Source organism: Symphalangus syndactylus, chromosome 13, assembly GCF_028878055.3.
Source record: "Symphalangus syndactylus isolate Jambi chromosome 13, NHGRI_mSymSyn1-v2.1_pri, whole genome shotgun sequence".
Lineage (NCBI taxonomy): Eukaryota > Metazoa > Chordata > Mammalia > Primates > Hylobatidae > Symphalangus > Symphalangus syndactylus.
Window position 1 is genome coordinate 66,961,953 of NC_072435.2, and position 14,263 is coordinate 66,976,215.

The 14,263-nt window shown below is 40.3% G+C and overlaps 1 protein-coding gene across 3 annotated transcripts in view; it reads left to right on the forward strand.

Annotated features, from left to right (window-relative positions):
• Nucleotides 1–14,263, forward strand: part of LGR5 (leucine rich repeat containing G protein-coupled receptor 5) — a 150,275-nt gene that overhangs the window by 109,443 nt on the left and 26,569 nt on the right. For 2 of the 3 annotated variants that reach the window (XM_055238075.1, XM_055238076.1), the window contains exons 5-6: nucleotides 8,331–8,546; nucleotides 11,878–11,949. In XM_055238075.1, coding sequence (XP_055094050.1) covers nucleotides 8,331–8,546; nucleotides 11,878–11,949 — 288 coding nt within the window. The remainder of the gene's footprint in view (nucleotides 1–8,330; nucleotides 8,547–11,877; nucleotides 11,950–14,263) is intronic. The other variant, XM_055238077.1, reaches the window with a different exon arrangement.

Consider the following 14,263-nt stretch of genomic DNA (forward strand, 5'->3'; position numbering starts at 1 on the left):
AGTGACCCTGGTGTTATTGCAAAGAATTAATATAAATCAATATGGATTCAAGCTGTAAGAGTACATATAGATTAAATAATAGCCCGATAGTATTATAATAGTTCTGTGACAAATTTAGCTCCAATGATCCACTGATTCCAGGGCAATAAAATTTCAATGCAGTAAAATTTTATCACAACAAAAAATGTATGTACTTTGTTAAACTGTAATATATGCAGATACAGAACTACACGATTTTCACTTTATTGAAAAAGTAAAATAATAATCCAGAATGCTTTTATTTCTTAAAATTTATAAATGAACTAAATTGCTGTGGTTTTTTCGACTGTCATGACTTGTCCAAAGTGGTCTCACAAAATGTACAATGTACTGTTTAAGAGGGTTGGTCACTTCTTTAAAACTTATTTTTTTAAAACGCTCATCCAGGCCAGGAGCCGGGGCTCACACCTGTAAACCCAGCACTTTGGGAAGCCGAGGCAGGAGGATTGCTTGAGCCCAGGAGTTCAAGACCAGCCTAGGCAACATGGCAAGACCCCATCTCTACAAAAGTAAAAAAATAAAAAGAAAAATAAATCTTTTTATAATGCTCATCCAGCCGGGCACAGTGGCTCACATCTGTAGTCCTAACACTTTCGGAGGCCAAGGCGGGAGGATCACTTGAGATCAGGAGTTTGAGACCAATATGGCCACATGGTGAAACCCTTTCTCTACCAAAAAATACAAAAAATTAGCTGGGCATGGTGGTGTACACCTGTGGTCCCAGCTGCTCTGCTGGCGAGGCTGAGGTGGAAGAATCACTTGAACCCAGGAGCAGAGGTTGCAGTGAGCTGAGATCAGGCCACTGCACTCCAGCATGAGTGGCAGAGTGAGACCCTGTCTCAAAAAATAAATAAATAAAATGCTCATCCAAATATAAAATAGCAATATCAGTCATTAAAATGTATTGCTTCATAACTCTGTTTATTACAAGAATCCCTATAAACTGTATTATGCAGCTGCAACATTCTTCACACTTTGGGCTTTTTTTTTTCCTCCAAGTCATCCATGTTAATAATTGACATTATTACAGTCATCTCAGATATGGAATTAACCAAGATCAATGGCTTATCTTTTGACCAACACTTTACTTCTTATAGTTAATGGCTCATCAAAGACATTCTTAAACAAAGATATAAATTTGTGTGATACATTGACAAGGTGTCATGTATGAGGTATGTATAAAGGGCCATTTTCTGGAACAACAATAGCAGTAATGATCTCATACATTCTCTAATCTTTACAATAACACCATTTATAAGTGGAAAATTTTTTCAGGGAGTATGGAGCAGATTGGCAAAATGTTTCTTGTAAAAGAGAAAATTTGCGTAATTAACCCTTTTTACATAGAAATATTAGGAAGAAAACTTTAAACACAAAGAAAATGAGCTTATTTTATTTGGTTGCGGGGCAGGTGGGGTTGCCTGAACATAAAAGATTAATTGTTTGAGGCCTAGCACTTTGGGAGGCTGAGACAGGCAGATAACCTGAGGTCAGGAGTTCAAGACTAGCCTGGCAAACATGGAGAAACCCTGTCTCTACTAAAAATACAAAAAAAAATAGCTGGGTGTGGTGGCATGCACCTGTAATACCAGCTACTCAAGAGGCTGAGGCAGGAGAATTGCTTGAACCCAGGAGGTGGAGGTTGCAGTGAGCCAAGATTGGGCCACTGCACTCCAGCCTGGGAGACAGAGTGAGAATTGGTCTCAAAAAATATATATATATTAACTGTTTGCCTGTTACCTTCTAGCTCTTCGCCACATAGAACACACTGATATCACAGAACCGCATTCACAGTGAACATGGAGTTATGTTTTATTTTTATTTTACCTAATACTGGGTAACATCCATCTCCGTTCTTGCGTGACCTCCATCCATCCAGTTGCCCAGGCCAGAATGCTGAATCACCATAGCTTCCTCACCTTCCTCTCTGGCCACATCTGGGGAGTCACCAAGTTCTGCCAGGCCCACATATTTAACATCTCTCATAGGAGGCCCTTCCTCACCATTTTCACACTTCCTTCAGGCACTCATCTTTCTCACCCTGATGACTGCAACTGCCTTGGTCATGTACTTTCCCACTAGGCCCTCCAACACACTGCTATTAGAGTGACCTTTCTACAGCACATGTATTATGAGGGCCTCCGGTCAGAAAGCCTACAACACCCCCATTTCAGAGAACACTTTCATGCAAACCTTGAAGACTGCTGGGAGAGGATGAGTCATTTCTTGTAGGCAGGTAGCCCAGAAACCTGGGAGTGACGTCATCCAGACTCCACTTACTTTGGATACGCAAAGTTATTGAGTCCCCTCAGGGTGAACTTGATGGTTTTGACCAGGTCCAGTGGTGGGAGAGGCAACCACTGGGACTGTAAGAGACAGTCCCCTTGGCCAAGCAGCTTGAGCAGCAGAGCCTCTTCAGTAATTGTGGAGTCTTCAACCTCAAGCGCTCCCTCCAGAGAAGGAGTGATTTCAACACACACCCAAAAGTCATGCCATGACCCTTCCTCATCAGTTGTAGCCCACTAAGTAACATTGCAAAGACTCATACTTAATAAAAACTCTGTTCTTGCAGCAGGTGTTGTAATATTTTTCCTCAGCCATTTTAGCCTTTTGGACACCAACTGTTCTATTGCTGGCCTAACACAGAAAGTGTGCATCCTCCTTTCTCTGTGATGGAAACCTTGCTATAATACTAATTAAAACATGCAGTATAGCTGCTGAACATAGATTAAAGAATGTATGGTAAATAGAGAAACACCAGCCCATATGGCAAGAAAATGGCAATCTCCCATAGACAGATGTGAATAAAGGGTTAAGAAACTTCGGGAAGAATAAAATAAACTTTTAAAGGGAAAAAAATGATACCACTTCCTAAATTTGAAGGTTTTCCTCAAATAATAAAGCCTGTCATTAAACAGTAGAATGCTTACTGTTTACAAAACACATTCATATTTTCTCATTTAATTCCCAAAGCAATTCTGTGACAAGTGATTCTGCCTTATACATGTGAACATTGACCCACAGAGAGAAATATCAATATGCCCTCAAATCTTGGAATTAAATGACAGTGCCTTGACTTAAATCAGTGTCTCAAGTCTCCTAATTCAGTGCACTTTCCAGTTTACCACATGCCGATTATGTAGGTGGCTGTAGATGGCATAAGATGTAGGGACAATTTTTGTTTTACCTATAAATTATATATATTATATACTATAAACTATATGTAACAGACCCCCCCCAAAAGGAGCATAAAATGGGTGCCATTTCCGATATAGTGATCACTTTCCAGATGGCATTTCAAGATCATAATTAAGAGCTTTATCTGAATGAAGGCAAGGCCACTCATTATTGAAAGTGTTTTACTTTGCTGCGCATAACTGCAGACAGGTTTGGGGCTGCCTCTGTCACAATTTCAATGGATGCTTAAATGGCCAAGATGCCAAGATCATTGCTAGAAACTTTCTCTGAAAATGCCACCACTTCTTTGACCTTCAGAATGCAGATATTATAATCAATGATGTATCAGGAACAAAACTATTTGCCTTGTTGCATTGTGTGTGTGTGTGTGTGTGTGTGTGTGTAGATATATATACACACGTGTAGCAATAATAGTAAAGGCTGAAATAATAAGGGTGACTTCTATAAGTCTAATTGCAGGCACCTCTAAATTATTTCTATTATGAGGGTTGAAAGAAATAGCCTGCATTTCTCAGAACTGAAATTCACTGACAATCCAGCACTCATTTTAGCCACTTTTGCTTAAGCAAAATTTGAATTTATCTTTATTTTTCTGAATGGTTTCAATGGTCAAAAGACAAAAATACAAAGTGTTAACCAGCTTAATGTAATAATATTTAAAATCATTAAGGTACTTTATATTTACAAAGTCCTGTTGTGTTATTTCCTTAATCATAAAGCAATCTTATAAGATAGAGAGGAGTTATCCCCGTTTTACGGATGTGAAAGCTGAGGTCTGTTGATTTGGCCAAGGTCATACAGCTTCTAGAATTGGCTGGAACCTGGTACTTCCCATTCCAAATCTCTGCACTAATTTATGGATTCTAAGGTGCCTACACACACACACACACACACACCCCCTCTGTGACTTGCACAAAATGGAAATAACAAAGAAATACTTAAAAGCAGAACTATATAATGTAGTTATTTTTCTTGCTACTGACAATAAGTCTATTATGGAACCATATTTTATATGTGTATGTCTTCTTGTACCAGATAGTGATGTTTATCTTATACCCGACTGCTAAAATATTGCATTTTTCAAGCATATGAACAGAGAATGTTCAGCTGCCTGAAAAGGCCAGATTGACATAATATGAACTCTTTGTTTACTTTGTTTACTTACTGAATGGACACAGCTTCTGAACTGTCCACAGCTGCTTTGTCCACAGTCTTAACCTTGTTGTGGAAGAACCACCTGTATGAGTGACTGGATAGTTAATTCTATACTCCTGTTTACCCTTGGGGTCTTCTGTTAAGAGTAAATCAGACATAGAAGCAGAGTGTAGAATAGTGGTTGCCAGGGGCTGGGAGTGGGAGTGGTTGAGTGGGGAGATGTTGGAGAAGGGGTACAAAGCTTCAGTTAGACAGGATGAATAACTTCTGAAGATCCATTGTATGGCATGGTGACTACAGTTAATAATAATATATTGTATACTTGAAAATTGCTAATAGATTAGATCTTAAATGTTCTCACCACAAAAAAATGTTGAGTATGTGAGGTGATGGATATGTTAATTAGCTTGATTTAATCATTTTACAATATATACATGTATCAAAACATCACATTGTACACCATAAATATATGCAATTTTTATTTGTCAATTATTTAAATCAGATAATGCCTTTGAGTGTGAACAGTATACCTGAATTAGGTTTAGACCACTGAGGCCAGGTGGATATGAACTCTAAAACAATGCATTTAGAAGGAGTATCATTTATTGAGAGCTTCTTATATGAAGAAACTATTTAGTAGAGAGATGTGTTAATGTTTCACTCGGGACATCTGAAGGTCTATGCTGTTGAGCATTAAATCTGGGAAGATTAGTATTTAGAGTGTTTGATCTCTGAAGAATTCTCCTGTCTTATTCATTTCATTTCAGATAGCAAATTGGTATAAGATAATAGTGTGGAGGCCGGATTACGTCCTTTTTTCTGGGGGGAAAAGAAACGTAATTCATAAAAGATATTTGTCCAGAGAAATGGCTCTATTAATATTGGGAACTGATACCTGGGTCACTTCAAGATACAGCAGAAACTTTGGTAGCAACATAAAATACGAAAGAAGACAATCCTATGACTTCATGCTGAAAGAGCCTTTTCCATAAATGCATCCCAGTGTTTGCAATGAACTTTAAGGTTTGTCATTTTCAAGACTTTTATTTTTTTATTTTCTGTTGCCCAGGCTGGAATACAGTGGCAAGATCTCGGCTCACTGCAACCTCCACCTCCTGGGTTCAAGCAATTCTCGTGCTTCAGCCTCCCAAGTAGCTGGGATTACAGGCATGCACCACCACACCCACCTAATTTTTGTATTTTTAGTAGAGATGAGGTTTCACCATGTTGGCTAGGCTGGTCTTGAACTCCTGACCTCGGCCTCCCTAAGTTCTGGGATTACAGGCATGAACCACTGCGCCCAGCCCAAGACTTTTAGAAACCACCCACACTTTCTTTTTTTTTTTTTTTTTTTTTAAGACAGTCTCACTCTGTTGGCCAGGCTGGAGTGCAGTGGCATGATCACAGCTCACTGCAGCCTCTGCCTCCTGGGTTCAAGCGATTCTCCTGCCTCAGCCTCCCAAGTAGCTGGGACTACAGGTGTGTCTCGCCACACCCAGCTAGTTTTGTTTGTATTTTTGATAGAAATGGTGTTTCGCCATGTTGGCCAGGCTGGTCTGGAACTCCTGACCTCAGGTGATCAGCCCCCCTCAGCTTTTTCAAAGTGCTGGGATTACAGGTGTGAGCCACCAGGCCCAGCCACCACTCATACTTTCAATGCATAAACGACTGGCAATGATCGGTCAACATATCAACAAAAACATAGAAGCTCATATTATTAAGTCTCTATCCTTTAATCAATGCAATAGTTAAGGAGAGTTTACATGTGTGCTTTACTTCTAGTCAAACAAAAGCAATCACCTCTTTATCTCCTGATGAAATTATACCTTATTTGAGCATAAGCCAAGCACATTGTTGCTAGAGAAAGGAAAGAGAGATGGTATTGAGTTTTCTAAACATTTGTGGCTCCATTTGTTGACAAAACCTTCAGATGTTTGAAAGCTGTGCTTCTGTTGCTGACAATGATAGTTGCTCCACTGGAAATTTAATTGTAAATGGGCTATGACACCCAACTCTTAAAATTTGCTCCAAGTGACCTTATCTCAGCTATTATCAAAACGTGGCCCAGGGAGGGCCGTTGCAGCATCGCTTCCCATCCAGTCCATAGAAGTAGGAATCAGAAGATGATTGAAGTGGCATAGTGGCCAAAAGTGAGGAAGCTGCTTTCTATAGAAATGAGCTTCCTCCCAACAAAGAATTTCATTTCTAAATTGTTTAATTTTGGTTTTCAGGAGATTGTTTTGTGATCCTGGTGTGCTTCCTGCATCTGTTTAGTCTTAAGTGCTTCCGAAAACATTTTTCAAAATCCACTTCTGATTTTCTAATCCTTCCTAATACATGGACCACTAAAATACAACTCTTCTTTTTTTTAATCCTACCTTTGGAAATGCAAATGTGTGAGTCTTAAAAACAGATTGGGAAAAAAAACAAGTGAGGGCTGTTGGAAGCATAGTTTGAGTGATGGTGGTTCTAGTATTCATGCATCTTACAGAAAATTGCAAACGATGTGAGTTTTGTCACTTCCATACGAAAAGTTAGGACCTTTAAATTATAGCCACTGTTTATGTTGGATTGGGGCAAAATAAATGTATTGCACTCCCTCTGCTGGCTTTGAGGTGGCAACAGCTCATTAACCAGACTTATTTTTAGATGTATTTCTCCATTTTAAAACAGATAAAAATGGAGTGTGGGAAAAGGAAGCAAAAGCTGGAAAGTTGTTAATTTTATTACTAATTTAAAATGTCAGAAAAACAAACATCTGCTTCACACAAATGGTTAGGATAAGCAAGAAAGCCAGCAGTTTTCAGGCCTTTCAGTGCTGTCCTAAGAAAAAGGATGGGGCCCCTTCTCTGTTTTCCCTGAGGCGTGTCTCCAACAGTCTTTAAAAATGTACTTAGTTCCAGTGAGAACACGTGGACACAGAGAGGGGAACATCACACACAGGGGCCTGTCAGCAGGTGGGGGGCAAGGGGAGGGAGAGCATTAGAACAAATACCTAATGCACGTGGGGCTTAAAACCTAGATGATGTGTTGATAGGTGCAACAAACCACCATGGCACATGTATACCTATGTAACAAACCTGCACATTCTGCACATGTATCCCAGAACTTAAAGTAAAATAAAAAATTAAAAATTAAAAAAATTACTTGGCCGGGTGCAGTGGCTCACACCTGTAATCCCAGCACTTTGGGAGGCCAGGGTGGGCGGATCACATGAGGTCAGGGGTTCGAGACCAACCTGGCCAACATGTTGAAACCCCGTCTCTACTAAAAATGCAAAAATTAGCTGAGTGTGGTGGCAGACGCCTGTAATCCCAGCTACTCGAGAGGCTGAAGCAGGAGAATTGCTTGAACCCGGGAGGTGGAGGTTGCAGTTAGCCAAGATCACGCATTGCACTCCAGCCTGGGCGACAAGAGCGAGAGACTTCGTCTCAAACAAACAAAAAAAATTATGCAGTTCCTTCGAATACTGAAATGAAATAATCTTTTCCCAGAGCTTACTGAACAACTTATTAGACTAGTATGTTTAGTATGTTCAAAACAGTCAGGGAAAGCAAAAACATTCCTTTGGCTTATGGTGGGAGGAGGAAAAGGGTATCTCTATGCTAGTGTCAGAAAGAAACTAAAAGATCATCACACTGAAACTCCATACCTCAGGGGAGGCCACTTGCATCCATGAAAGAACATTACCTACAAGCCTGGAAGAGAATTATAGCACCATGGAATTTTAGAGCCAGAGGACCTAGGAAGCAACAGTCTACACAGGAATGAGAAGGAGAGATCATCTGGAGAGGAAAATGCTCCAGATGTCAGGGCTCCCGAGGACCCCAGGCCCTGTTCCACTCTTGTTCATCATGCATGGGGAGGGTTTTCCTGCAAAGGTGACCTTCTGCTTGGGCTTTGCTCTCTTTTCCATTCTTGCTTTCTTTCTTCCACAGGCGTCTGGATGCTAACCACATCAGCTATGTGCCCCCAAGCTGTTTCAGTGGCCTGCATTCCCTGAGGCACCTGTGGCTGGATGACAACGCTTTAACAGAAATCCCCGTCCAGGCTTTTAGAAGTTTATCGGCATTGCAAGCCATGACCTTGGCCCTGAACAAAATACACCACATACCAGACTATGCCTTTGGAAACCTCTCCAGCTTGGTAGTTCTGTAAGTTTTATTGATTTTGCTCTCTTTTAATAGTTTCTAATGTCACTGGAAGACCTTGGCCTTAAAATGCTGGCTCTTCAAAGCTTAAATGGGGACATTTTAAGGGAGGAAAACCTCCTGAGCCCCTCCCCAAAATGACTTATAAATGCTCCAATTGTGTAAATGACTTAAACAATACTTATCAAGTACCTGCTAGGTGCCAAGCATGGCAGGGCATACAAAGATAATGAAATATGACCTCTGCCTTAGACGAACCCACTGCATATTGCACAAGGAGTCACCGCACTGTACAGTTAGTACAGTAACCTAAGTTAATAAACATTCCTTATTTTTAAAAATAATTGATAATTCAGGTCAAATTGAAAGATGCTCTTCTTATTATCTAATAAGAACTTTTTGAACCCTTACCAAGGAAAGAGAAGTGAGAACAAATGATGTAACTGCTCAATGAGTTCTTTTGCCCGCTGCCCAAATAGAGCCGATTTATTAAGACAAGAGAATTGCAATAAAGAGTAACACACAAGGCTGGCACAGTGGCTCATACCTGTAATCCCAGCACTTTGCGAGGCCAAGGCGGGTGGATCACTTGAGGTCAGGAGTTCAAGGCCAGCCTGGCCAACATGGTGAAACCCCACCTCTACTAAAAGTACAAAAATTAGCTGGGCATGGTGGCACACGCTTGTAATCCCAGCTACTAGGGAGGCTGAGGCTGGAGGATCAATTGAACCCAGGTGGCCGAGGTTGCAGTGAGCCAAGATTGTGCCACTGCACTCCAGCCTGGGGAAGAGAGTGAGACTCTGTCTCAAAAAAAAAAAGAAAAAATAGTTAACACACATACAGCCAGCTCAATGGCAGACTAGAGTTTTATTATTACTCAAATCAGCCTCCCTGAAAATTCAGAGGCAAGAGTTTTTTAAAGATAGTTTGGCTAGCAGGGAGCTAGGGAATGGGGAATGCTGATTTGTTGGGTCAAGGATGAAATCATAGGGGGTTGAAGTTGTCCTCTTGCTCTGAGTCAATCCTGGGTGAGGGCCTTAAGACCATATGGGCCAGTTTACCCAGCTGGGTGGTTCCAGGTGATCTATCAGAATGCACGGTCTGAAAAATATCTTGAACACCAATCTTATGTTTTACAATAGCGATGTTACCTCTAGGAGCAACTGGGGAGGTTAGGAGTCTTGTGGCCTCTGGCTGCCTGACTCCTAAACCATAATTTCTAATCTGTGGCTAATTTGTTACTTCTACAAAAGCAGCCTAGTCCTAAGGCAAGGAGGGAGTTTGTTTCAGAAAGAGACTGTTATCATTTTGTTTCGAAGATAAACTATAAACTAAATTCCTCCCAAAGTTAGTTCGGCCTATGCCCAGTAATAGACAAGGGCAGCTTGGAGGTTAAAGGCAAGATGGAGTCGGTTAGGTCAAATCTCTTTCATTGCCATATTTTCTCACTGTTGTATTTTTGCAAAGGTGGTTTAATTGACATCATATTATGCATTTGCACAGCTTTTTTCCACCATATGTCTAGATTTCATTATTTTAGTAAATCAAAGATGATTCTCAAACAAGTAATAGTTTGAAAAATAATCAGTCTTCTTTAAAAATGTGGCAATATGACCTCCACATGTATAATATAATAACCAATCAACGAGGAAGGCTTCTTCTCACTATTTCTCTCTTTGCTTCACGCCCACCCACTGGCCCACCGCTTCCTTCAATCATTCCACTTGATGACATGTCTGTCCCTTGCACTGTAGTATATACTCCTTTGAGGGCTGGCCAATATCTTCTTTATCTTTTTAGGTTCCCCTCAATCTCCTTCCTCTTATGCTGCATGTAGAAGATCCTCAATGAATATTACATAAATCTCACCTAAAACCGAAATTTATTTATTAGAAAAAAAATCTTAGTATGGAAGGAAAAGAATTTTTTGTGATATAAAAAAATGTCTACACTGAATTTCACATATAAAGATGATGCTACTGACCCACCAGAAGCTGGGTATGTGCTTTAATTTCTTTTCCTCCACTAGAGGAAATGGATTTATACAGATCCAGCTGTACTTTTTCACCCTATCCTCCTTAAGCCCATTTTCTAAAATCCTTTTGAGAGTTGGTCCAGTTTTCAGTTGTGCACAGCTGTTCTCACTGGCTCTGACCTAACTGACTTACCAATTGAGCCAAAGATGATAATTATATACACTAATACTGTGTCAAGATAACTAATCTCCTTGGGCAGCAGAAAAATCTGATTACCATTGCCTGTGACTGAAATCGTTGTTTCCTGTTGACCTGTGCCCCCGCCCTGGGAAGGTAGCCATTGTAGGCCTTCAGCTTTATTAGAAAATGTTCTTGCTACAGCTATCCTCCAGGTGTCAATGATGGTCAGTATATGTGTTTAACATCCTATATCCCAAAGCCATGCTGAACAAACTATGCTTACAAATATGCCTTGAGAATGTAAATTAGTTCAACCATTGTGGAAGACAGTGTGGCAACTCCTCAAAGACCTAAAGACAGAACTACCAGCAATCCCATTACTGGGTATATACCCAAAGGAATAGAAATAATTCTATTACAAAGACACATGCATGTGTATGTTCACTGCAGCCCTATTCACAATAGCAAAGACATGGAATCAGCTGAAATGCCCATCAATGATAGACTGGATAAAGAAAATGTGGTACATACACACCATGGAATACTATGCAGCCATAAAAAAGAACAAGATCGTGTCCTTTGCAGGAATATGGATGGAGCCCATTATCCTTAGCAAACTAACACAGGAACAGAAAACCAAATACTGAATGCTCTCACTTAGAAGTGGGAGTTAAATGATGGGAGCACACATGGACACACAGAGGGGAACAACACACACTGGGGTCTATCAGAGGGTGGAGGGTGGGAGGAGGGAGAAGATCAGGAAAATAACTAATGGGTACTAGGCTTAATACCTGGGTGATCAAATAATCTTTACAATAGACCCCCATGACACAAGTTTACCTATGTGACAAACCTGCACATGCATCCCTGAAATTAAAAGTTAAAAAAAAAACAGCCTTGAAACCCAAACTTACTTATATCAATTCTGTTGCTCATATTATTATACACACCCTGATGTCCCAAAGCTAAAAGGTAAAAAACTGTGACTGTCTTTTAAATTCTATGGTATAGAATCATCTGTGGTATGAATGAATGCAGCATATAGCCATTTTTTATGTTGGCTTCTTATAATTAGTGCACTCTTCAGTATATGTTTCTTTGGATTTAAGCTATCAAAATGTTAAGTGTGCTCTGTGCAGTGTGCCTTCCTAACTATCTGTAATGTTCTACTGCAGACATCTCCATAACAATAGAATCCACTCCCTGGGAAAGAAATGCTTTGATGGGCTCCACAGCCTAGAGACTTTGTGAGTTGACCTTTTATTTGTTTCCCTTTTTTCAGTATTTTCATGAATATTCTGAAAGAATCAAAATAGCCTTAAAGCCAGACTTTGTTTGGTTTGGTTAATTGCCCAAGCTTTCAACAGATATTTACAGTGGCATTATCTTACACACACAACCCCCACAGAGCTAAACAATAAAACTGGGATTTTATTTTAATCTAATGAGAGTGATAAATTAGTCAGAATCATTATAAATTAAATGAGATGTTCTCTACCAAGCAGTGACTATTTGCTTAAAAACGTGTAGTCTCTGTCAAGGATCACTCAGGCTCACTGTTCATGAGTCTGGTACTCCCTGCTGAATGAGAGGGTGCAGGCCAGGCCAAAGCCTGCGTCTTCAATCTCAGATGAACAGGCATCTCTTTAGGAAACAGTGATGGCTCATGCTAAAGCAATTCAAAAGATGAAAAAGGGACTGGGCATGGTGATTCATGCCTGTAATCCTAACACTTGGGAGGCCAACGTGGGAGGATCGCTTGAGCCCAGGAATTTGAGGCTGCAGTGAGCTGTGATCATGCCACTCAGTGCACTCCAGCCTGGGTGACAGAGAAAGACCTTGTCTCAAAAAAAGAAAAAAGAGTGAAAAGTAATAGTAGCTACTATTTATTGAATATATCTATAATCAAATATTGCACTGAGCATTTGGCACACGTTGTTTTAATTACTTCTTACAGCCATCCTATGAGAGCAGATATTATGATCCCATTTTAGGCTCTAGTGAGGTAAAGTTATTACATATGTAGTCAGTAGCAGAACTGAGATTTGCTTCCTCCTCTAGTCTGATTCTGAAATCCATGTTTACTACTATATGCTACTTCCAAAGAATAAGTCAAAAGTTCAGTTCTTAATTGGTACCTATAGTAAAAATAGAGTCAAGCCAGCGGACCATATCCTAGACACTCTCACAGAGCCAAGGTAGAGGTTCTTGTGGGCCACACCAGGGCCCCAGGCTTTTACCGGGGGAGGAGCTGCTCTTCATTGCCCTGTTGAGAAAGGTGTGATGAGACTGAGGTGATAGGCAGGGAGGGTCCTGAGTATGCTGGGAGAGGAGGGTAGTTGCAGCCATGTCACCATCCCTACCCTCACATTTTTAATGCTCAAATGCAATAAACCACACAGGTCACTGAATCTGCAATGCTGGCTCTGACCAGAACTGCAAAAGGAAAAGACCAAAGACCACTTCTCCCGTGCCCTTGGGGCCCACTGTTCATTTGCACACAGAGCTTAGGAATTTGTTCATGATCAATTTAGCTTGTAACCAGATCTGGGTTACTAATTTCCTGAGGGACCCTGTGTTGGTGGTATTCTTCTAGCCTATGAGCACTAACAGCTCTTTCCAGGGTTATTTAACTCACCCTGTGTTTCTTCTTAGGTGGCAAAGATGGACTTGTTCAGGCAGGACCTTTATGTCAACTTAATGGCATAGACAAGCAGTTCCCATCAGCTGCTAGGAAAAATTAGAACTCTTATCTACACAGGGCTGGGCTCAGAAATCTCAGCAATGGAAATCACCTTCCAGCCCTTTTGAACAATAACAGGAATGAAAAACAAGATGGGCTTTGATGGGTATTTCCATAAATAGTCTTTTTTTTTCCCTCAATATTTGGGATTGCATGTAAATAACATAGAGCAAAACATGTCAGGGAAAAGTTCATGTGAGTCTTATTGTCTCTCCTTCCCCTACCTTGCCCAGGGCTACAGATGATAAGCAATTTGGTTATTCCCAGCCTCTTCCTTTCCCTACTAGAAATCCAAGTAATTTATAAGGGTCCAATCCTTGTTTAATCAAAACAGAGCATCTAGAGAGATTTACAAACAGGAAGAAAAGTTATGTCTACAAAAGACATGCATTTCCTGCCTGCAGTATAGCTTAAGGATGGTTTGTGCCAGACAAGTAGGTACCTTGATTCATGTTTAACTCAGTCAAATTATCTCTCTCTTTAAATTAAATAGCAATTCTTCACAGAGGAGGATCTAACCACATCTGATTGCCTGACCAAAAGGTTTTTCTGCGTCATCTGGGAAATCTGCCATTCCCAGAGACCAGGAGGCAATTACTTTTTCATATGAAGATCTAGATATAAGGTAGAGTAAGTCTGTAAAGCACTTGTGAGTAATGAAATTGAAAAGCCAATTGTGCTATAACAGATACAGAAACTAATGATTTGAGATAATTTGACCACTTCATCTCTGGCCTTGAGGGATAACATAGAGCTTTGCTGCACAGATCAAGGAAAACATCTTATTTCTGAATTATTTGTGACTCCTTGAAGAAATT